Source organism: Rhopilema esculentum, chromosome 19, assembly GCF_057945365.1.
Source record: "Rhopilema esculentum isolate cy_ngs chromosome 19, ASM5794536v1, whole genome shotgun sequence".
In the NCBI taxonomy this organism is placed as follows: domain Eukaryota; kingdom Metazoa; phylum Cnidaria; class Scyphozoa; order Rhizostomeae; family Rhizostomatidae; genus Rhopilema; species Rhopilema esculentum.
In genome coordinates, this window is record NC_142833.1 from 1,530,983 (window position 1) to 1,553,113 (window position 22,131).

The window sequence follows — 22,131 nt, forward strand, 5'->3', positions numbered from 1 at the left end:
GTTTACCTTTGGCGCTGTGGTGGCAGCATATAAAATGGTGGATTCAAGTGTACTAATTTCAGTCATTGACTCAATGCATAATGACATATTGCCGGATCCATTGCGGCCTGCTGCACCCTCAGGTCCAGGAGTCAAACTAATATTACGTATCTGAAATAAAAAATTCTTGTTAGATTGAAATACTCATAATTTGTAAACTGAAATATTGCAGAGCACTTAAAATGTCGACTTTTGGAAATTTCTTCCTACGTCATTTTACATTCAATTTGCAACCTATTGTTTTTGAACAAACGTATCACACGAAGCCATTGAGAGTGTAGCAAATTGTGCAGGTTGGAAACACTGCAGGTTGTAAGAGCGAGGCGAAGCCTGGTGCAAGAACATATTAAAATTGGGAATAAAGCTACTGTACATTGAGCCAAGTGCTCCTTCTAATGTGTGCAAATTATAGTTCCAAATAAATTACTGCTTGAGCCAATAGGCAGTTAGCATATTGATGATTAAAGACCACGAAGCATTGAATGTGCAAACATTTGATAATAAATATAAATATATATATACATAGTTTTATCTCATGAACAATAGAATTCTACCTAACTAATTAACCTGTATATATCTAATAAAATTTCTTTTGTCTAGCTTTATCACACCTTTTGTATATATATACCACGGTAGCAGGAATATTCTTCATTATAGTCTGTCTGATGAGTGCGCAAGCACAGAATTCGGAGTAACAGAGAACATGTCTCATTTCTAGTCTATATTCTATTTTATTATATCTATTGCTCTGTGCTTTTGCACATCGAGCACTGTCATGCCAGAATAGACAACGCAATCTGGAATAAATATATACATATATACAATAATCAGATAAGATTTCTGAGAATTGACATAAAACCATGTCGAATGTAGCAACTTACTGAGGAGTTAAGGCGACTTTCGAGAGCCTTGAGGTCCTGATTTGTCTTCGTAGCAAGTGCTGCCAGGTCAGATGAAAGATTTGCAATCTTAAGGAAAGATAATGAGATATAAGGAGCAAACAATCTTGAAAAGATAAATAAAGAAACCAAATGAGATCTTCGAAAGAACAAATCCATAAAGCAATTTCGGCTAACATCAGTCAATCAGTGAACGCTTTTATCTTATACAAAGATGACGTTGATTATGATCGATAATTGACGATGATTGACAATAATTGTTTTAGATAATTGATGTTGATCGATTAGGATGATCGATTAGGATGATGATCGATTATGATGATTTATGATTGATTATGACTGAGAATGATCGTTTAAGATGATTGATGATCATCGATTAGGATGATGATCGATTAGAATGATGACCGATAAGGATGATTTATGATTGATTATGATTGAGAATGATCGTTTAAGATGATTGATGATCATCGATTAGGATGATGTTCGATTAGGATGATTTATAATTGATTATGACTGAGAATGATCGTTTAAGATGATTGATGATGATCGATTAGGATGATGATCGATTAGGATGATGACCGATAAGGATGATTTATGATAATTTATGATGATTGATCAAAATGATAATAATGTTGATGAATGACGATAAAGATAATTTTGATGATAAAAATGTTAAAAATTATGATAAAATTAGCCTGGCTTTAATAGTTACCTGAACTTTACAACCACAACAATATTAAGTCCATTGTTGCTAGCCTTCCAGTTTCGTAGACTACAATAACTAACATACTGAAATTTGTGTAGTAGTAGAATTTGTGAGAATAACGTACCGAAACTTGTGTGATAACAGAATTTTTTGAAATCAAGCTTTGCAGAACAGAATCGTTCCCTTGTCTGAAAGTTACTTCGTTCTCGATGCTAGAACGAAGACTACTGACAGACATGGTGTTGCTATAGTTAAGGCTTGCTAGCTTGCTGCCTTGAGTTTCCAGCTGCTCACTCAGTTTTCTAACGTCTGCAGCCAGCGTTTGGTTAATTGCATTCATGTTTGATAGTAGACCTTTGTGCAGTCTGCTTAATTCTTGCACCTGGATGAAGACGCATCAAAATATCAGAAAGAAGTTTCGACTTGATTTGTAAAACCCAATGCTAGTACTGCAAGGGCATACACTACTGACATTACACTATAAAGCCTTAAACTTCGCAAATATTTCAAAGTTTTCATCCATTCAAATTATTCTTACAAAATTTTCTCTATAAAAACTCCTAGTTAAAAAAATTCGTTGTATTTATGAGAAAACTGTAACTGGTTCCTTTGTCAAACATGGCCTTTCGAAAAACTGACGACTCAGCACTGTAGCACGAAAAGAAACACTCATTACCGAGGTCAATGACGTGCCACGCAAAACACACGCGGGTAATCGAGCAATGTCCCGCGTTGATTGCTCGAAGTCAGTGGCGGTTTTAGAGACTGCGAGACCCGGGGCCAATTACATCTGCGGGGGCCTTGCTCTTTACAATTTCTATTTTTTTACTTTGGTATGGGGCCCTTTTTTGGCTGCCATAAGCACGGGGCCTGGGTCCATGGCCCCCTTGGACTCCCCATAAAACCGCCATTGCCCTGAGACACTAGCCCAATTTGAAAATAGAAAGCGGCCTTCCCAGCCTTGTTCAATAACGAGCTTCAAACAATTTTTGAAAAGGCTTTTTTGCGAAGGTTTCTCGTTGATAAACAATACTTACGATTTCGAACACCACAGGGGTGAAAAATATGTTTCGATGTTGTTCTATCTACCGTTATGGGGGCCATGATGTTAACATTAGGGAAATGATGTCAGCACGAATAAAAAGCTACCTGTTAAACTACAATTTCAAAATATAAACTTTATGCACTGGCATTTCCAAAAAATAGAAGCATTTATATTTTGGATGTGACAGAAAAATTTACGGAAAAACAGGCTTTAGAAATCTACTCAAATCCAGGCAAAAAGTGTTACCACAGGGGGTGCTCTCTCCTCGATTAGTCTATCTATTGAGAGAGCTCCTCCTTTAAGAAATTCCTGCATGCAAATCTCCTTTGTTTTTGTAAAATCATCTAAATTTATTTTCTTGTTCTCTATTTCTCTCATTGTATGTAATTTTTTTCATCTTTTGTAACCTGCTGCTGTATTTTTTCAAAAGATTTGTATGTATGGGTTTTTAAAAATGAAATGAACTGAACTGAACTGAACATGGAAATGTCGGAGTGTTCTTCAAAATGACCGGTCTCTGTGGTACCAAAGGCAAGACAAGAACATACAATCACGAGAGGACTCTGAATACAGAATATGAAATCAAATTACCGTTGTGTTAAGAATGGCAACTTTTTCCTGCTCTTCCCGAAGAAGCTTCTGCAAAGCCGTGATCTTAAAAAAACAACGGAAGAATTGAAAGTCATTAAATGATAAGAGCAAGAAAATAGTCAGGTGAGAGGGGTCTCCATATTGTGTTTTCCACTAACCTGCTTAAGGCAGCCTCTTTCTAACGAAACATATAAGGAGTCCTCAGAGAAAACGACAATTGATTAAGTGCGTTCTTTGTTTGGGATTTGAGCCCTGGGATTCATGAACTAAACAAGCACAACTATATATTTTACGTAAAAAAACAAAAGTCTTGAAACGATACAGAGGTTGAAAACATTAAAATGGTAACTAGGTCATATAGTGTTACAGAATATGTCATCAACTTGAAATTAACGATAAAAGTGGTATGTGGGAGATTTAATTCACCAGTCACGTACATTTTTGACACAAACAATGTTTGTCAAGTTAATAATAATCATGAAGATTAATTTGGTCAGAAAACTGAAGAAAATTTACTGTTTGAAGCTGAATAATAAACAAGTAAGTACAGAATAATACTGAATAAAGATTAGAATAAATCACTATAGTGGTAGATAAAGACCATCAGATATTGTCTGTGTGATTACAAAATTATATTAAATACTCAGATAAAATAATTTCTTAGAATTGACTTATATTGAATGTAGCAACTTACTGAGGAGTTTAGGCGACTTTCGACAGACTTGAGGTCCTGATCTGTCTTCGTCTGTAGTCTATCTTTGTCTGTAGCAAGTGCTGCCAAGCCAGATGAAAGATTTGCAATCTGAAGGAAAGACAATGACATATAAAGAGCAAATCAATTTGAAAAAAAATTACGAAACCAAATGAGATCTTCATATGATCAAACATTATCAATAATAGTTTCGGGAGCGAAGTTTGTTTTCATCTGTTCACAAATGCTATCACCTTAGTTTATGAAACATTGAAGGCGATTGATGATTTTGATTGATGATTATGATTATTATGATTGATTATGATTGATAATGATTGATGATTTTGATTGATGATTTTGATTGATGATTTTGATTGATGATTATGATGATTATGATTGATTATGATTGATAATGATTGATGATTTTGATTGATGATTATGATTATTATGATTGATTATGATTGATGATTTTGATTGTTACAATAAATTATGATTGATTAATATGATTGATGATTATTATGATTGATTATGCTTGATGATGACGACTATTTTGATTGATGATTATGATTGATAATGATTGATGATTATGATTATTACAATAAATTATGATTGATTAATATGATTGACGATTTTGATTGATGATTATGATTATTATGATTGATTATGATTGATGATTTTGATTATTACAATAAATTATGATTGATTAATATGATTGATGATTATTATGATTGATTATGCTTGATGATGACGACTATTTTGATTGATGATTATGATTGATAATGATTGATGATTATGATTATTACAATAAATTATGATTGATTAATATGATTGACGATTTTGATTGTCTATGATTGACGATGATTGAAGATAATGATTTTTTTTCTAGAAACAGTTTTTTGATAATGATTTGCAAACCTAGGAATCAAAACAAGTACAACATAGGAATAAAAAACGTAAATATGGCAAGAGCAAATAATTCATGCTTTGAAAGATTGAGCTTATGTATAAGATCACATTTTACCACAACATGTCATGATATGTCATAATAACAAACATGGCTACAAAATAGTAGAAATATAAAATATAACTAACCAGTTGGGTATTTGCCACTGTCATATTTTTTATCCTGGCAATTTCTTGATCATCCTGAGGTACCTGAAAGAATGAGCGGAAAATATTCTAGTCCATTTGCGTCTGAGGATAAAATAGCTTCTTTTTTCAAAAAAGTGATGAAATTTTATGAAATTATATGAATTTAAGCATTTAACACATCTCTTACGATCAACAGATTGATTTGGAGTTCTCAATTATGAGTTCTTAATTGTGAGCAAAAGCTCCTTTTCATCAAACCACTGTAATTTGTCTCTGTTCATAACTTTATGAAACAAGCCAAAACAATAGTAATCTGTAAGCAAAGTTCAAATCTTTCAATATCCAAATCTCATTCAATTTTCGTCCAATTTACATATTTAGCGGCATTTCTTGGTGTTCTTTTAGGTTATGTTGCAAAAATTTTGAAAAGATATTTTGTTTTTTTTGTATTCTAATTAAAAACTAACACAATATATTTAATAAAATGTGCCATTCATAGCCAAAAAAGACACAGGGTCGCCGAGTTCTGGCTATGTATAGCACTTATAATGTACAACATTTAATTATACTTACTAACAAGAGAAATGAACACAATAATTTTAGATAGATTAAAACGTGTGTCTTAAGATAGACGTCAGAAACGATAAATTGTAATTGAATTGATCAGTGAGTTTGAGTTATTCCCACAGACCTTTCCAACGTCTAGCCCTAGACAGACCTTTAAGAAGGAAGATAATTTGAAATTGAAAGGAAAAACAAGATAAGAGAGAATAAAGGTCATAAAAGGCTGCTGCTGTTTTGATTCCATTTTTCCCTTGTCAAACCGACTCATATTTTTTATCTATGATATAGTAGCTTCAATAATGATACTATTTTCAATCACATTACAACGAGGATTTCCATATAAAAGAAGGGTGCACAGGGATCTATCATCTAAGCCGGTATTTTGTGACGTCACACTCTAAAAAAGAACCAGAACCTAATTTCAACGTTTTGTAAGCAGAAGTCCCTTATACAAATTACGATTGCCGGATTCTAGTTTTTACGTTACGGCATTTCGAATTTTCAAGGTTAGGCTAGCGACAACACAAAAACGGTCTCCATTTAATGAGGTAAGTAATAGCAGAAGAGTGTAGAAATTTGATAAAGCAATACATACGAATTTCATTTTGAGTGACGTCAAATTTGCCTCAAGCTGCTGTAGCCTCGCTGTTAGTTTCGTGTCATTGACATAAGACTGGGTCGATTGTTTCCCTGTGCTTCCTTGGGTAGCACCTGGTGATGTAAGGTCACAAGGTTAGACTAAAGAGAGGCATACCAAACATGTTGAACATCAAATACAGCATAAGGGGGGCCCGCTGTTGAATGACTGACTCATTTTCTGTATTTTGATCACTGGATTAGCAGTCTGGTCTTACAGGAGTTGGATTTCGTTGGAGTTGGATAATTGGTGGAGTTGGAGTTGGAAAGTTAAGATTTCGTTGTTTAGCATATACAGCATCCTTACCGTCTCAAAAGTTTGAAAGGTATCATATACTTAACATAGCCCAAACCCTAGCAGATAGAGCTCCAGTCTCTTACTTCACCTTATTGCAGGCAATTGAGAAAAGCTTAAAGTTCAAAAAATGCCAGTTGCTACAAGGTCAAATGGTTTTCACTGAGGTGGGTCAATAGAAGTTGTTTGAAATGTTATGTTACGACGTGCTTAGGAAATTATGCCTATCCTGAACACTTGTCTTTGGGATAAGTTAGAAAAAAGTTATTGAAAGTTAGGCCTGGAAAGCGTATGTTCACCATCCCCCCTCCCCCTCCTCCACAAGTGATACAAAAGCTGCTTATTGCTTGTACCATATGAGCCTTAACTATAGAAGCAATTAATGGTAAAATTGGCAAAATATACGGCGGTGTCTTAAAAATGACTCATTCAACATGACAGGCATCAAAAGACAGCGGCTTGTTACACGTCCCAATTCCTTCTCAATTTCTGAATCGGCAAGTATTTGCGGCAATGACGGGCGGGAGTTGACAAAATGGCTGAATATAAAAAACACATGTGAAGCAGAAAACCTGCTTGAACGTATCCAGCAATCTGTAAGCCGAAACATTTTGACAAATAAAAATAATTAAATTTGTTGGTTTTATCAGCTTAAAACAACTAGGCGTATTAAAACGTACTTTGTTCTAAAGGTGTAACACCAAACCGGCCGAAACGATCCAATAAACCAGGCTGATTATGCCTAAGGCAAAGTTTATAGCTGGCTTATTTTCAAAATCTGCATTAAAAGGTTAAGAAAGTTGAAACGGTGCGGAATTCTCTTTAAGCTGAGAGGGTTGCTTTTGGGGGCCTAGCGATATTTTACTTGTCCTTAGTTAGTTAACAATCGCAGAAAGAATGCTTTCATCCATATGAGCTGACGTCATTGCGAGCAGGGTGGTGGAAACGAAGGTAAATCCAATCCTTTGAGAGGATACCTGAGACAGTAACATGATTCATAATAAGGCGGCAGCTGGTGCAGTTCGGATAATACCGCGAGGACTAAAATGATTATATGCCAATAATGAAAATTATATATTCAAGTGAACATGGTATTACCAAGCAAGGCTTTTTCTTAACGAAACTGTATAAGATCTTCTGTTTTTTAGAAAACAGAATCAAAACTAAAATCTGGATAGATATACTGAGATCCAATTCAATTATCTTAGAAATCCGTAGTTGCAAATTAAAATAAGGGCACTTGTTTGCACGAATGCGGTTGAATGCAACCAATAAAGAGGATACAAGGAAAATAGTCTCAATCCGGGGATAAAGTATTGTAGACGACGGCGGTGGCAAAAAATGAGTTTCGAACTATATTTCTGAGACTTAATAATGGAGGCAACTATATGTAATGGCATAAAGGACGGAACTTTCAAATCCAGCTTTATTGCTTCTAAGAGACCATTTTAACAGACAATGTAGTATACAGGGTCATTATGGTGAAACTAAACTACCATGCCCCATTGGGCAAATCATTTTGCAGAAGTTAGCTTCTAAAACTTACATGACTTTTAAATCGCTTTGACTTGTTACGTTATTCTGTGCTTTTCAGACACAGATTAAAAGTACCAATTTGCAGCTCACGAAGCTGTTCCTTTTTGTCTCCATGTGCCCCTCGTTTTTGCAATGTTTCCTACATCGATGCTCTACACATGCTTTTCATAGTTAAAAACACTTACTATCAAGACGCGCGCAACTAGCAAGATACAAGCAACTAGCAAGAAAGAAATGGCCTATAGACCTGAACAAAGTCCCGATTATAATTGGGCTGAAAAATGTTGAAAATCCTGCAATTTTACAATATTTTTTATGCTTTAATGGGGAGACCTATGATGTAAATTCAAACTTCAAATCTAGCAAGCCGCAAAGGTGCATGGTCGATGTACGAAGATTAAAAATGGGGGGGGGGAGTGGAAGTTAATAAAATTAACGCAGGCAGACAAGGAAGTTTCATTAGTTTTAAGAGAGCAAGGGGCAGCTCATTCTTGGAAACAGTGTACGAGATTCTCACGAAAACAAAAGTATTTCCACGAAAAGTGTACGAGATTTAATGGAGTGATTAGCCCCTCGCAAGAGAGTGGACTATGTTACCCTGATCACCCGATTTCAAAGGAAATAGGGGATCTGGTTGTCAGGCTGGGACGATGTCTAATAGGCCTACCAATGTATTTTATCGAAGTTTCAAAAAGATTCCAGATAGCCTAAAAGTTCTTGGAAGCAACAAAGGTAATTTTCTGTAAGTCATTAATTCTTAAATAATTGTGATAAACTTCAACATTCACTGACTGAAATCTGTTTTTGATAAATTTTAGGGTTCGCTTTACCTAAAGGCATCTCATCCAAATATTTGCATTTAAATTTTTTTGCACAACTAAGTGTCGCTGAATTCTTGGCCTACACGATCTCAGATAAACAAGACACGAATGAACGTTTTATAAAAGCACTGAACAAAAACGAATGTCTAGAGCCAGTCCGCATAGCATATCAGTTTTAGACGCGATCTCTCGCGCGTACAGGTCATCAAGGCACGTTTTTGTGCCTAAAGTGGGCTGAGCTGAGCCCGTTATAAAATTATCTTATGAAACTTGTGACAGTGGGCCTAAGAACCTCCCAAAACTGCGCTATTCGCAGGGAAGCCCCTCTCTGTTTCAATTACCCCCTGTACTTCCAAATTTGGCACAATTTCCACAACTGCACCTTCAAAGTGGCACAGTGTCTCACCTTGTGAATTGCTAGAGCCAGCGCATTTCAGGATCCCAAAAAACTGCAGCAATGCCAATCCAAAAGCACTTGCTGCCAAAAGTCCAACAAGCACCAAACAAACGGCAAGACAGCAACCCCCAGATTTTTCTCTCTTACCCTTTTTCCCAGACTTAATTTTGGGTTTTTTCCTGAGTTCTACAGTTGACTCATAACAAAGATTTGGTCGTTTCATCGCTTCAACTTTATGCTCTTCGCTGTATTTTCCAAGTGCATCGTAATAGTTTTCTTTCTGGCATTCTAAAATCACCTCATCTGTATTGTATCCTAGAACTCGTGGCGCAAGATAAGCATGTTCCTCAGTTTCGTGTAAGTAGGATAGCGGCAAATCTGTAGATGGTGTATCCCTGGCATATGCACTCATCACTGGCCGCATTGGAACATCTCCTTTGCGAGCGAGCTCATCCTTCACAAATCCATGATTGCGTGTTCCCATTTCGGTGACCCTCGCGGCTATCCCTGCGAACTATGAATTCCAATGGAGACGAACTTGACTTGCTCCTCTCGCAAGATGACTTGCTCTCGCTAAAACCCAACAGCTTACTTCCGAGAAGTAACTCTTCTAAATTTCACAACTCAGTCTCCGAATAAAAGCCGATGAAATTAGATTCGGTGATAGCTGTTTCACTTTCTTTTTCCACTTTTCAATCAAAAGTAGTGCTTGCTCTGCAAATTTTACGAACCCTTTAGTTCCTTCTTCTTTGTCTCAACAACCGAGCAGCTGTCATCAAAACCCACGTACCTCGCAGCGTGAACTTCGCCAGAAATGGTCCCACTCTTTGAACCGATCCGAAACAACTTTTTAAATAAGGGCATCAAGACCCTAGTCAAAGTTTCTGATTGGAAATCCTCCGATTGTCGTCAAATATGTTCTGGTGCCTGAGGCATTAACTATGATGAATGAATACTACGGCTATTGGGAGATAAATTTACTTTCTCCGTGGTTGTTCTATACCTAGTTGCCCTAATTCACAAGTTTCCTTCAATCAATATTTGGATTTGATCTGCGTCGGATGGCAACTAGCGTTCTACTGATTTGACCTATTCAGGAAAAACCTTTTATACTTAGCCTATAAACATTGCGCTATCGTATTTCACAACGCGATTGAGAGCGTAAACCAATGAATGAGACGTGACGCAAACAGAGGGACAGCAGGGGGTGCCGTTATGATGCTAACAACAAAACACGGGGGTGCCCGACAATGTGTCATACTTATTAAGGTGATTAGCATCTCGTTGCTCAATGAAAAAAGTAACACAGTGACAACCACAGAAGCTGTAATGATTCAAGGATTATTTATCCCGAGTTATATCACAACCCACAACCACAACGTCATTAATTCGAACCAATCATGAAGCGACATATTGCGAAGATCGTTAGGGCCTGATGATGATGATTTTTATGATCATGATGATGACCAAAATTAAAGATGATGAACATACCAATATCATGTCGAGCTCGAAGATGATATTTATCAAAACTATAAATGTTATGCAATCAACAAATATTATCATGAAATTGCAGCCAGTGACGACCAATGACTGCTTCTTGGTATCAGCGACAATCCTACGTAAGCACATATTTCCACGAGCCTACGTATTTGTTGTATCATGTTCCAGAAGACAAGACGCACACCTCTAATCTCCTTACTTCTTATCTGGAATAGACATGCGCTAGGCAGAGTCATGCCATCACGAAAAGTTCCTCAAAGAAAACTTATCAGAAGTTGGCTGTTTTTTTTTAATTATGAACCCTCTCATGAAAGTTTCACCTCAGTGAAATAAACGCCTCTTCCTTCTAACGCCTCTGAATAAACATTGGCGTGTAAATGTAGGATTAGTTTATGACTTTACCAGAGGTATCAGAGGTTAGAACAAAATGTACAGCCCTGATTCATGACATTTCCGTGATAAACAGGATACTTCCGATCAAATCTTTCTGATTTTAACCGACAAACATCAAATAGTAAATGTTTTCATTAAGCAAATTATCAAAGTCCTCTTTTCCCAAAAGCTTCTACATTGGAGATAAGGAATTAAGGAATTTAAATCGTAAAAACATGGAGTCGAAATTCGAACCACACCAGCGTTATAATCACGGAAGCCTGCACTCGAAGGGAGCAACGGTGGCAAAGTGCTAAGACAAAGGGCAAAACAATAGTTAAATGAAGAAAATGATCAATTTGGCGAGGGTGAGGGGACCACTGCCCCTGCTTTCCCCCTGGCGCAGGGGCGCAGGCGTCCTTGATTATAGTGAGTGATATTTTGGGAGTTATTGGGGGGACACAAAGCCCCCTAAGCCCCCCCCCCCCCCGCTTCGGCGGTCCCTGATCCAAATTATTATATATAATCAAGCAGTGACCCCCCAATGATATGCACCGCAAGCATTTAATTTGTTCTGACAACAACGGCCAGGAACCGCGGTAGGGGAAGGACGAGGATGAAAACAAAAACAAAAATTATTGGCTCTTGGTGCAAAATTTAGAGCAATAATGTTCATGGATTAAGGTCATACAGTCACAAGCAAGGTTAAAGACTTATTTGAAATAAAACCGAAACATGGAAGCTGCTTTATCCAAGTTTAAGTATAGGCATTGTTGCGCAGATGGAATGATCAACTAAAGTTTGAATCGGAAAGTATCAAGGTATTTCATGTGAAATGAAAGAAAAAGTAGAGCAGAAGCAACAGGACATAATGCCACTGATTGTTTGCCCCCTTGCCAGAGAGCGTTAAATCGGGCACATGCCCCCAAAACGTCTAAAAAACTTTTATTAAGAAGCGCCTTTTTCTGGAGTTTTGGGAAAGCACCACTTTTACCGCACTTTTACCGTGACAGGATTTTCAACAAAGGTGTACAAGATTTGCATGGATATATTTGCTCTTCGCTTGAGGCAAGGGCTATTCTGCTACACTTAAAACGAACTGATTTTGAAAATATTCTCTCATGTTAGCAAGAAAATTTTTATCATCTAGACAACCACGCTGCTAAAGTGTCTTGCAAAACTTCATTTAGTATTCATATAAACGATTTATAGTGATTGTAGAAAAGCAAATGTTGAAATAGCGAAATCTCGAGCCTGCAATTATCCAAAAAAAGAAAACAGAGCTTCGACCAAAATTATATGGGTTGACAAGGGTTGGCAAGGGTTGGACCTTGAACTTCATTTCAGAGAGTGAAAAGTCTAAGGATGGATGTAGGAACTGAGACACAGAGGGGGGCCTGTTCAACAACGCTTCAGAATCAGAGGTAAAATGCCTGTTTGCAACTTATAATGGTGCCCCTTCGGTCTACATGTGACCCCCCATTTTTAAATTGCTACTTTCGTCTACGAGCCTACCTATCCATTACTGATATTTGACAACGTATCGTAATAAAAAAAGAAGTTACAATGTGTCCCTGGCCCCCTTTGTAGCGTCCCTTTGTCCGTTGTATCAAGTATCTAATATTTGTGAAAATCTAATAAGAAAGAAAGCAAAACAAGAAATTGTTGTTTTGAAACAGTTGATAAAAGTATGAAAGTAAAAGCGGGTTTATGGTGCAAGGTCCACGAAAACTTCTATTTTTTATTCACGTCTGAGCGAGCTATTGCTTCAGTAAAGAACCAGTCTATAATTAATCTTTTCAAACGCAAACAGCCTGAATGCTTTAAACAGATAAATGTGGCGTATGTTTCTATGTTTCTAGTTCAAATATTAGTCGTTATATGCCGTTTGGCACAAGATAATGTTCTAAGGGAATTATTTCAACAAAATTTCAGCACTGTTCAAAAAACAAAAAAAAGCTAAAAACTCTAGATGACTGAAAGTGAGAAAAGGATTTTTGACCAAAATCTAGAAAAAACATCAAAGTGTTGCAGGAAACGCTGAAAAGTTTTCTTCGTTTTCTTCAAAAATGACGGAGTGGGGAAGAAAGTTTCCCCAACTTCGCTTGGATCCAAAAAAACTATATATGAAAATGCTGAATTCAAAGCCATATCTTTGTATACAAAAATCTTAGAGAATAATGTGTTTTCCAGAAGGCTCATACCTTCTCTACTCATACGAAGGCTCATACTCCAGAAGGCTCATAGGTTTTGGGGGGCTATCCCCGGGGGGCTATCCCGAGTAAAGGACAATACGTAGGTCGAATAACTGCATCAGCAAAAATAGTTTCAGGAGTTTGTGAATAAAAAGGTAGCCAAAAAAATATCGTTTTCATGCTGCATTAGTACAAAAATGAGTTGTAAATGTATCGCTTTCGGGGAAACCAACTGGAGAATCCTTCTGCAACTCGTTTCAAGGAGTAATCTCGAAGTCCATAAAGTCCCTCGCTAGGGATTACCCTAACCACAGGGTGGATATCTACTCGCAGGGTAGATAAAAAGAGGCTTAGAGGGCAACTTCAAATAAGTCAGCATTGAGGTCCGGTAAAAACTTATCCTAGATTACAAAAAAAGCCTTTCAAGTGCTAAGTACTAGCTATACAAAATTATTGCATTGGTATATCGTGGTAAAAATGAAAATAAAAGAAAAATAAATCAAAAGAAAGCTTTGAAATGCTTCAAAAGCCTCTGGCCTTGAGAGAGCCCCCTGCAACTTACCTGCAATATAATATAGCCCAAAGGACCAAAAAGCGAGCGAAGCCACCAACAGAAGATATAGAAAAATCCAGTGACGACCCAGCCAAACAATGAAAGACCCTCGTCCTCTCGGAAGCACCTTAGACTCTCCAAGAGTGGCTTGTGAGACAGGCCTGGGCTTTGAAACTTTTACTGTAGCATCACTGGCATTGTTATATCGTGGTAAGGAGTTCAGCTTAACAGATTCACTTGACTGCAAGTCAGATACAAGACCAAAAGCGATGCTGCCTAGACGCTCATAATGGTTCAGGCTATCGCTTACGTCATCATCAATCAGTTCGTTCTTCATCTTAGGTGATAGAGAGAGTTCTTTCAGACCATCCTTTTCATCCCCGGATTCACTGCTGCCTCTTCTACCTCTTGAATCAGGCTTGTTGTTGTCGCATATCGTAAAAACATGGTTCTCGTAATAATTTTTTGATGCATGTTGGCGATTAGTTAGATAAGAATACTGCTTGCGACTTCCTAACATCTCTCTTGCCATATTTGCTGCCTCTTATTACTGCGCTTCCCTTTCCAGCAAACTATAGGGTAAATTCTTCAGCAAAATACAAAATACGTCCCCTTCACACAGCAACTTCCCACCGATATCCAAGGTACAACAATTTTTATTAAGGACAGATTCTGTTCACAAAGGTCTTTTCTTCAGAATATTAAGCATTTAGGTCCATATCAAACTCTTTGACAGCAGTATTTTCCTTGGCAAATGCACTGACAATTAGAGAAAGTTTTCCAAACTTCATGAACCGGTGAAGAAGGCCTACTCTCAGATTTTTTATTAGCTATTTTCTCCACCGATGTATGAAAGGTTGGTTGTAACGTGATCTCCTATGGAAAAGCTATTCAAATTCAGGCAGAGATTTAGAAAGCGGAAACGCGTGAATTGCCGACGGGAATCGATGGAGAAATATGACCTTGAAATGACGACAATCTCATTGGTTTTGTGAATCGTTTTCTTCCTAACCTTCTTGCACGTAGTAATCTTCAAAGGCCTTCCATTGCGTTCCATTCATTTGAGCAAGATAACAGTAGAGAGAAAAAAATTTGCAGAAGAAAGGGTGTTTTTCATTCACCGTAACAGTTTTTAAAAAGACACTAACAGTGCCACAGTAATGAAAAGAAAACGACATGGAAAATATATAAATTCGTCTGACTGTCTGTAACTTGTGTGCATACGGGATTAAGAACAAAGGTTGCGAGAGGTTTTACCAGAATTGTCTAAGATAGAGGTCTGGGTCGAGTGACAAAGGGTATAAAACACAGACAGGGCTGCCAAAGATTCCGAGGCCCCCTGCGAGCCGAGCGAGCAGAACTTCTTGTGACCACACCATTAAGATAAGCTTAAAATGCCTCTCAGAAAATTTCTTAAACGCTAAAACGTTTAAAACGTTCACTGCTCATACTTTTGCTACGTTCGATTAAATCCATTCCTTAAATGGAGTTCATTACTTTCTGAGGTCCCCTTGACCTCGAGGCCTGGGGCTTCTGAGGCCCCCCTACCCCCCTCTCGGCATTCCTTAAACTCGGATAATTCGGCAAAGACAACAATGGAAACTTTGGCAACTTTTTGGATACCTAGCACAAGGTGAAAGGTGTTGGTGAAAATCTTGAGGGTGTTGTGGTCATAACCTAAGTTTTTTTACCAAAGAAAGACGACGTATAACATGGTGTGTTTGAAAATCTTCAACTCCTAATCGTTTACTTCGAGTATACTGTGGCAACTTATGTCAAGGAGGGTTTTGAAACAAGTAGGTTATCGAGGTGAGATTAAGTAAAGATATATACCTAGCTGCTATCCAAAATTATTCAAAGATAACGATTCCTCGCTTAACGATTTCTTGTTACCTTTTCTTAACGATTCCCAGCCTTTCGGGATTTCTACTTTTGCTCTGTTAGATGGAAATAAAGACCAAACCACACAGGCTCGCTAGTTATGGAGGAAGAGATTCTGATTTCATTGGAAAACTATAGGGGGCTTGATAACCTAAGGTATAAAAAACAATTTTGCTTTCTCTTTAATTACAACCTGGATCACTTTTCGATAGGTTTCCAAAACTAAACCCACATCCCTACCAAGGGACGGATTTAAGCGGCAAAGATAGGGGGTTGTTAGATAATGATTGGACTTTGGTGCCACATCCTTCAAGTGATTGGAAAATGATGGAAACGCCCATTTTGAAAATTAAGCTTTTAACTCCAAGATAGAGAAGATAAGAAGGTAAATAAAGTAAATTTTTGCAGTATTTTTTACTTCCAACGCTTTTTACCGAATCAATGCAAAATTTAACGAAGGACGCAAAATATTGTAAGGCTGTCGCACCTCTTACACCTTCCGGTAAATCCGTCCCAGCCCTATCCTCCCCTTTCTCAGCCCTATCCTACCCCTCCATTCACATCTTTTCATCAGATATCAGAATGCACTTATGATTTTCTCCCATTACAAAAGCACTATTCTTTATTGAAGCTCACAAGCTATCATGGTGTATTATGTCTTATGATGCATTTTGCTTTATTTTGTTTTTTTTAAATCCTATCAAGGTCATGGTTCTCAATGAACGACAATGCTGTATTATGAGAGATCCATGCTAGCTTTCAAATTGTATCATAACTGTTTTTTGTACACCAAGCCAACGAAGATCCACAAAACAAGGATCTTTTCCTACGTCTAAATGAGCAACAACATTTTGATTATGGTCTCAAGACTCTTCCATACAGCGTTTTAGCAAAACGGTGGGGTGCATCACCAAAATATAGGATGATAATCTAGCAAATGGGGTGACTTAAAAAGAATGGGATGTTTTTACAGATAATGGGCTAAAGTTCCAAAAGCAGGGGTAAATTCTCAAACGACGATAGGATTTTCCAAAGAATGTGAAATTTCAAATGATAGGGTGACGGGGTAACATTTGCCTTGATCTTGTTTCATAGCATGTTGAGCATGTTTACCCCCCCCCCCTCTCTCCCCAAAACAAACGTTTTAGCCCCTTCAATCTGTAATACGCCGCGACAATCTCAATTAGCCAACTAGATTGCAGAGAATTTTTCCGCTTCGACTTTTTCCGCTTCGACCTTTCCCGCCTACTGGAGATTTTGCTTTACATACACCTTGACACAGCCTGTACTGGGCAGCGCCTGAGATAACACACATAAGCTTTCTTAACATAAATTTCACTTAAATAAAATGATAATATATCATCAGATGCGTGTGAATTTCTTATACAAAAAAAATTAAATCCAATTTCCCCGGTAGTGTCATTTCGAATTCAGGGGAGGAGGCTCAAAATAAATTTTGGGGAGTGGGAATGAATTTATTTATCGAATTTTTATCTTACCACTGTTTCCGCTGTTACATCCACATCCTTTGGATTCCACAGCTCCAGTTATAAGCAGAAGAAACAAAACAATTGCTAAAACAGCCAACAGACCAACAATTAGCAGGGCAAATATGATCCAAGATGGCAGACTTTGTTTGTTTTCGATCTCTTTTTGAGGCAAATAAACATCTTTTTTCTTTATTTCAGAGGGCTCGTAAGCAATATTTTGTTTTCGTTTGGGCAAAACTCGGCCGTTCATGGATTTTCTGCTTTCTTTCGGAGTGTCATATTGGGCAATTTTCTTCATGTCATGAATATCAGCATAATGGGGGCTAGGCCCACTACCAATGGGGCTTATCGGGGGCCGTTTGTTTGAATTAGTAGGGGTCAAATAATTATCTGCATCAAAAACAGTTTCAAATTTTGTCTCATCGAAGGATGGAGCCATCTGTAAGGATGCTTGTTTATTGAACGAATTCAAAGTTGATCTTTTCGCTTTCTCTTCTGCTACAAAAACAGGATTGATTGTACCCATTTCCTCATAAACTGGATCAGGGGCCTTGTTATCGACCTTCCTCAGCACTACGGGCGAGTAGCCTGGATTAGATATTTTGTTTGGCAATGGACGCCCATCGTCTGTTTCATCCATCGCCACTGATTTTGAAAAATCAACTTTAATAGCATCCATCATGCTGAGGTCCAAAAATTCGAAATTCCAATAAAATTATGAAAGTTTCTTGTACCAGCTGTAACGTGCTACGAGCATGATCTTCAAACATGTAAAGTTGCTTGAGACACCAGGCATCAAAAATCCATTATCAATTCAGACATTACAGCGCATCTACATAGCCTATAACAATATTTTGAAGCCTTTAGCTAGAAGAGTCGTCACCACATTCGTATTCTAAAATGTACTAGGCCTCGCCGAGTTCAAATGAACAACAAACCCTTTCTTTTTCGAATCAATAATCCGAATTCTTTGCATTCAGTTAACTGTGATCCTACACAAAGCGGGATAGCTATTTGATTCAAATTGTTTTTTAGAGACAATAAAAATGATGCCATTACACAATTGAAATAAGCAGAGCATAGCCCACACAGAGCCGAGCATGCTTCGTCATCGAACCACGACGTCATTATCTGTTTCGCGCCAAAATGAAAGGTGCATGATACTCTGTTTGTTACAACGATTTAGGCAATGAGCCATTTTGCTCAAGGGGGTGTAACTTTCGGGAGGAGGGGGGGGGGGGTTGTATAGGATATGACACCCTGGGATATGAAACAGACTGTAGAAGATTTGAATCACTTCAGAACAGAGCCCTTATTTACGGAAAAAAACAAAAAGATTGCAAACTAATGTTGATCGACAGCAGCAAGAAATACAAGGTTTGTCTCCTGGTCTTTAGATGCCTAAAGAGGACATCTATAAAAGTTATAAATACATGTATTAAACCCTTGAATCATAATGAGAACACTCGAAAAAACAAATGTGCAGCGCAAAAACCCGAGAGTTAAAACAGTGGTTTCAAGGTCCCAAGGTGTTCAATGAGCTTCCGAGCAGCCTACACCAGTTGGACTCATTTCTTCATTTTAAACGTAAACTAAAACAATTCCAAACTTCTTTCTATCAGTTCCCTAAGTATCCTTTGTCTCTCCTGCTCCTCTTTCATCGACATGTGCAGCGAGAATCATCTCCGCTTCATGATCTCCAAACAAACCAAATTAACTATCCGTACTACCGATTACATTTTCTGCCGCAGAAATAAGTCTTGGAATAATCCTGAACTTCTTCAATTCTAATGATTTCTGCTACTGACAACTTTTAAACAAAGTCGAATACCTTTTTTTCCTTAATTTATTTTGTTTGTGCTTGTTATAGTTTTTTCTTGTAAAAACAGGCTAGCCAATTGCAAATTACCTTTGTAATAGGGAGATTTGTAATTGCAGTTTTAATTGAATTGAAAATGAAAAGTTTCCATTCACGAGTTTAAGAACTGGAACGCTGAGAAACACGAAATGTAGAACGGCACACAGTCGTTGGTTCCATTCCCGTGTAAACTAGCGAACTGATCCAAAAAAGGAACTATTAGAATTGGGCAAAATCTTTGCATTGCTCTTATAGAAATATGGACATGCACATTGGTAAACTCTTTGCTCAACTATTAAAACAAGAAGTAGAAAAGAAAGAATGCCTTCCCACGTGAACAGAACAACAAATTGGTGCGTAGTAGGCCGTATCGCTCCTTTTCCAAAATGCGTAAATATATTTGTTTGTTTGCCATCCTGTGATGAGCACCCGGTGGGCCCAGTCGCTTGGTCCAATGTATGTCATGCGTGTTCCTGAAAAGAGAAACTGGACCCTAATCTCTGGTTCTTGGTTGCGTAAAATGTGCCCTTTTCTCTGACTTTTTCAAATTTTGAAACTGGGAATTTTCAAGTATTTTTTAATCCAATTTATGTACGAGCCATTCTATTTTTTAAACTTTTGTCTAAAGGCAAATTAAAGAGCAGAGTTCACAAAAATTTGATTTTAACAACAATCCCTTCTTAACATAACAATAACAGGTTCTTGATATATTAGCAAATCAGACAGCTGTAAAACTATAACTGCAACATATTGCTAACTTCACAACACTGTGTTCAATGCTTTTTATAAAAAACTTTTGTCAAATTCTAAATGATACCCTGCAATGAGTATAAACTAGGAAAGACTTAAATAGACAAAAGAAAAGACTAGATGCTACTGCAAAAATCATATTACTTCAATAGCCATTGATTGACCAAAAAGGTTATCTGTGACTTGATATCAATCAGTAAATTCCTACCCACTTTGCAGATCCTCTAACGGAGTAAAAGAACAACCCTTTATTCAAGATTCTTTGTCCCAGCATTCTAGCTTTCAGAGATTTCCTTCAGACCACCCTTTCTCAAAGATTTTCGGAACTCACTTGATATACGTTTGTCCAACGGCCTGAGCCAGCCAGAGATATCTCACGCTTGGCAGGGCCGCCGAGAAGTTACGGGGGCCCTGGGGCAAACCGATAGTTGAGACCCCCGACAAGCCTAGCGAGCAGAAACCTTTTTGCGATCACTCCCTTCACATTAGCTTAAATGTATTTGAAAATATTTCTTGCAGTCATTTCGTGCAAGTGTCCGAATTTTTTTTATCTTTCGAAAATGTTTGCGCTATAAAAAAGTCGCAGCAAATTTGTAACTATTTATTAATGGGATGTCTGGCTCAAAATCATTTAGCAGACAAAGGAAACGTGTTGCAAAAGGTAGCTAGTAAGGCCTAGTTCATACAGCGCAACATCAGCGTAGCTAATTAAATCATTACATTAAAAATGTTTAAGTATATATTTAATGCGTTTATAATGCGCTGTCTGAACCGACTTTCGTATTTGAAGCAAATCGAATCATAAGATTTGCTCGGAACCGCGAATTAAGTGCGCACAGTGCGTTTTGGATTCGCGCGAATCGAATTTTTGCCAATGTGAGCTTGCGTGGTGTCATGTTCTCAGATTTCGCAGCGAAAAAATTCGATTCGCAGAAAGTAGATCACGGTCCTACTTTATCGATACGAAAATTTATTCGATTCACGAGAAAGAATTCGCGGCGCAGCGAATTAAACCTTCAATCAATGAGACCGCTTAAAATCAAAAAAATCAGCATCATGAATGATTTCATTGATTCTGTCTGAGTACCCATTCGTTTGGAAACGGCGCCAAAGCACTCACGATTGAAGAAGATGGCTGCCTTCCGCACTAAACATCTCTCCAAGCTCTTATTATCGTAATGAAGAAAATATTGCGGATGTCTGTTAACAGCAAAGCTATTTTTTCTGCTTGTGATGTTTAGGAAACAAGAAGCAACGAAGGTTTGTCGTACGAAGAGGAATGCGATTTGTCAGGATCTTTAAGCAAGATTGACTTCTCTGAAAATCAAGCCAAGCAAATAACTCAAAGAATGCAAAAACAAAGAAAGTAGGGCGAAAAGCAGCTTGATCTGAACAATGCAGTTGTTGATGACATTGCGTACTGCAAGAAATTGATATTCACCAACAACAAAGCATCAACAATTTTTGAAATTTATTAACAGATCGTTAGGCAAGTGAAGTAGAGATCACGGGAAGAAGGAGACGAATTTATGTTTGATGGCTGCCCAAACCAAAACAAGTTTCATTTGTTTGGGGGGCCACGATGTAGGCATGCGGAACCTGGTTAAAAACATTGACATACCAGCTATACAGCGCTGAGAGATTTTAATCAAAACTATCATAGCTGCATATTTACTTCGATGCTTTCTGTTTTCATTTGATGTGTATTTAGCGATAAATGTACGCAATAAAAAGACAAATTGTTCTTTGTTATTGGTAATTGGGGTCATACACTCATTTTTTTCTAGAAAAAACAGTGGGATCAATTTTTCGAAAGTTAAGAAATCACCCTACACAAATTGAAAAAAAAGCTAAAAAAAACTTTTATAATTTGATGTTTTAATTTTCCAAGTTGACACTCGAAACAGTCTTGACATTGAACATCACTGTATATTGCAACACTACACTTGACATGCAGTTTGCATTCATTCTCAGTAAATTGCACACTCAAGAAGTTTCCATTTTAAAATTTGTTTTGACTTCAACTTGACATTGATGAAGTTCAATGAGCTTAACTGTTTACTGATCTCAACAGAGTTAGTCATTCTAGAAATTTAAGAAACATGAAGAGACTTTTGATAGCAAAATGGCCAGATAATTCAAAAAACTGCCTACCAGCACCGGACCTTAGTTTCTTAAAAAAAATACGTGTAGTTTGTGAAGTTGCGCTTTTGTTGCGCC

At 37.4% G+C, this 22,131-nt stretch overlaps 1 protein-coding gene across 4 annotated transcripts in view; it reads right to left on the reverse strand.

Moving 5' to 3' along the window:
- LOC135687984 (uncharacterized) overlaps positions 1 to 22,131 on the reverse strand; it is a 28,756-nt gene that overhangs the window by 3,490 nt on the left and 3,135 nt on the right. Inside the window, exons 1-8 of one of the 4 annotated variants that reach the window (XM_065204645.2) lie at positions 17,313 to 18,353; positions 6,223 to 6,338; positions 5,064 to 5,126; positions 3,975 to 4,082; positions 3,281 to 3,343; positions 1,769 to 2,026; positions 921 to 1,007; positions 7 to 150 (exon numbers count right to left, since the gene is read on the reverse strand). In XM_065204645.2, the coding sequence (XP_065060717.2) occupies positions 7 to 150; positions 921 to 1,007; positions 1,769 to 2,026; positions 3,281 to 3,343; positions 3,975 to 4,082; positions 5,064 to 5,126; positions 6,223 to 6,338; positions 17,313 to 17,985 (1,512 nt within the window). In that variant the 5' untranslated portion in view covers positions 17,986 to 18,353. Of the gene's footprint in view, positions 1 to 6; positions 151 to 920; positions 1,008 to 1,768; positions 2,027 to 3,280; positions 3,344 to 3,974; positions 4,083 to 5,063; positions 5,127 to 6,222; positions 6,339 to 9,321; positions 11,545 to 13,941; positions 16,901 to 17,312; positions 18,354 to 22,131 lie in introns of those variants that run through there. The other 3 variants (XM_065204647.2, XM_065204648.2, XM_065204649.2) reach the window with 3 other exon arrangements.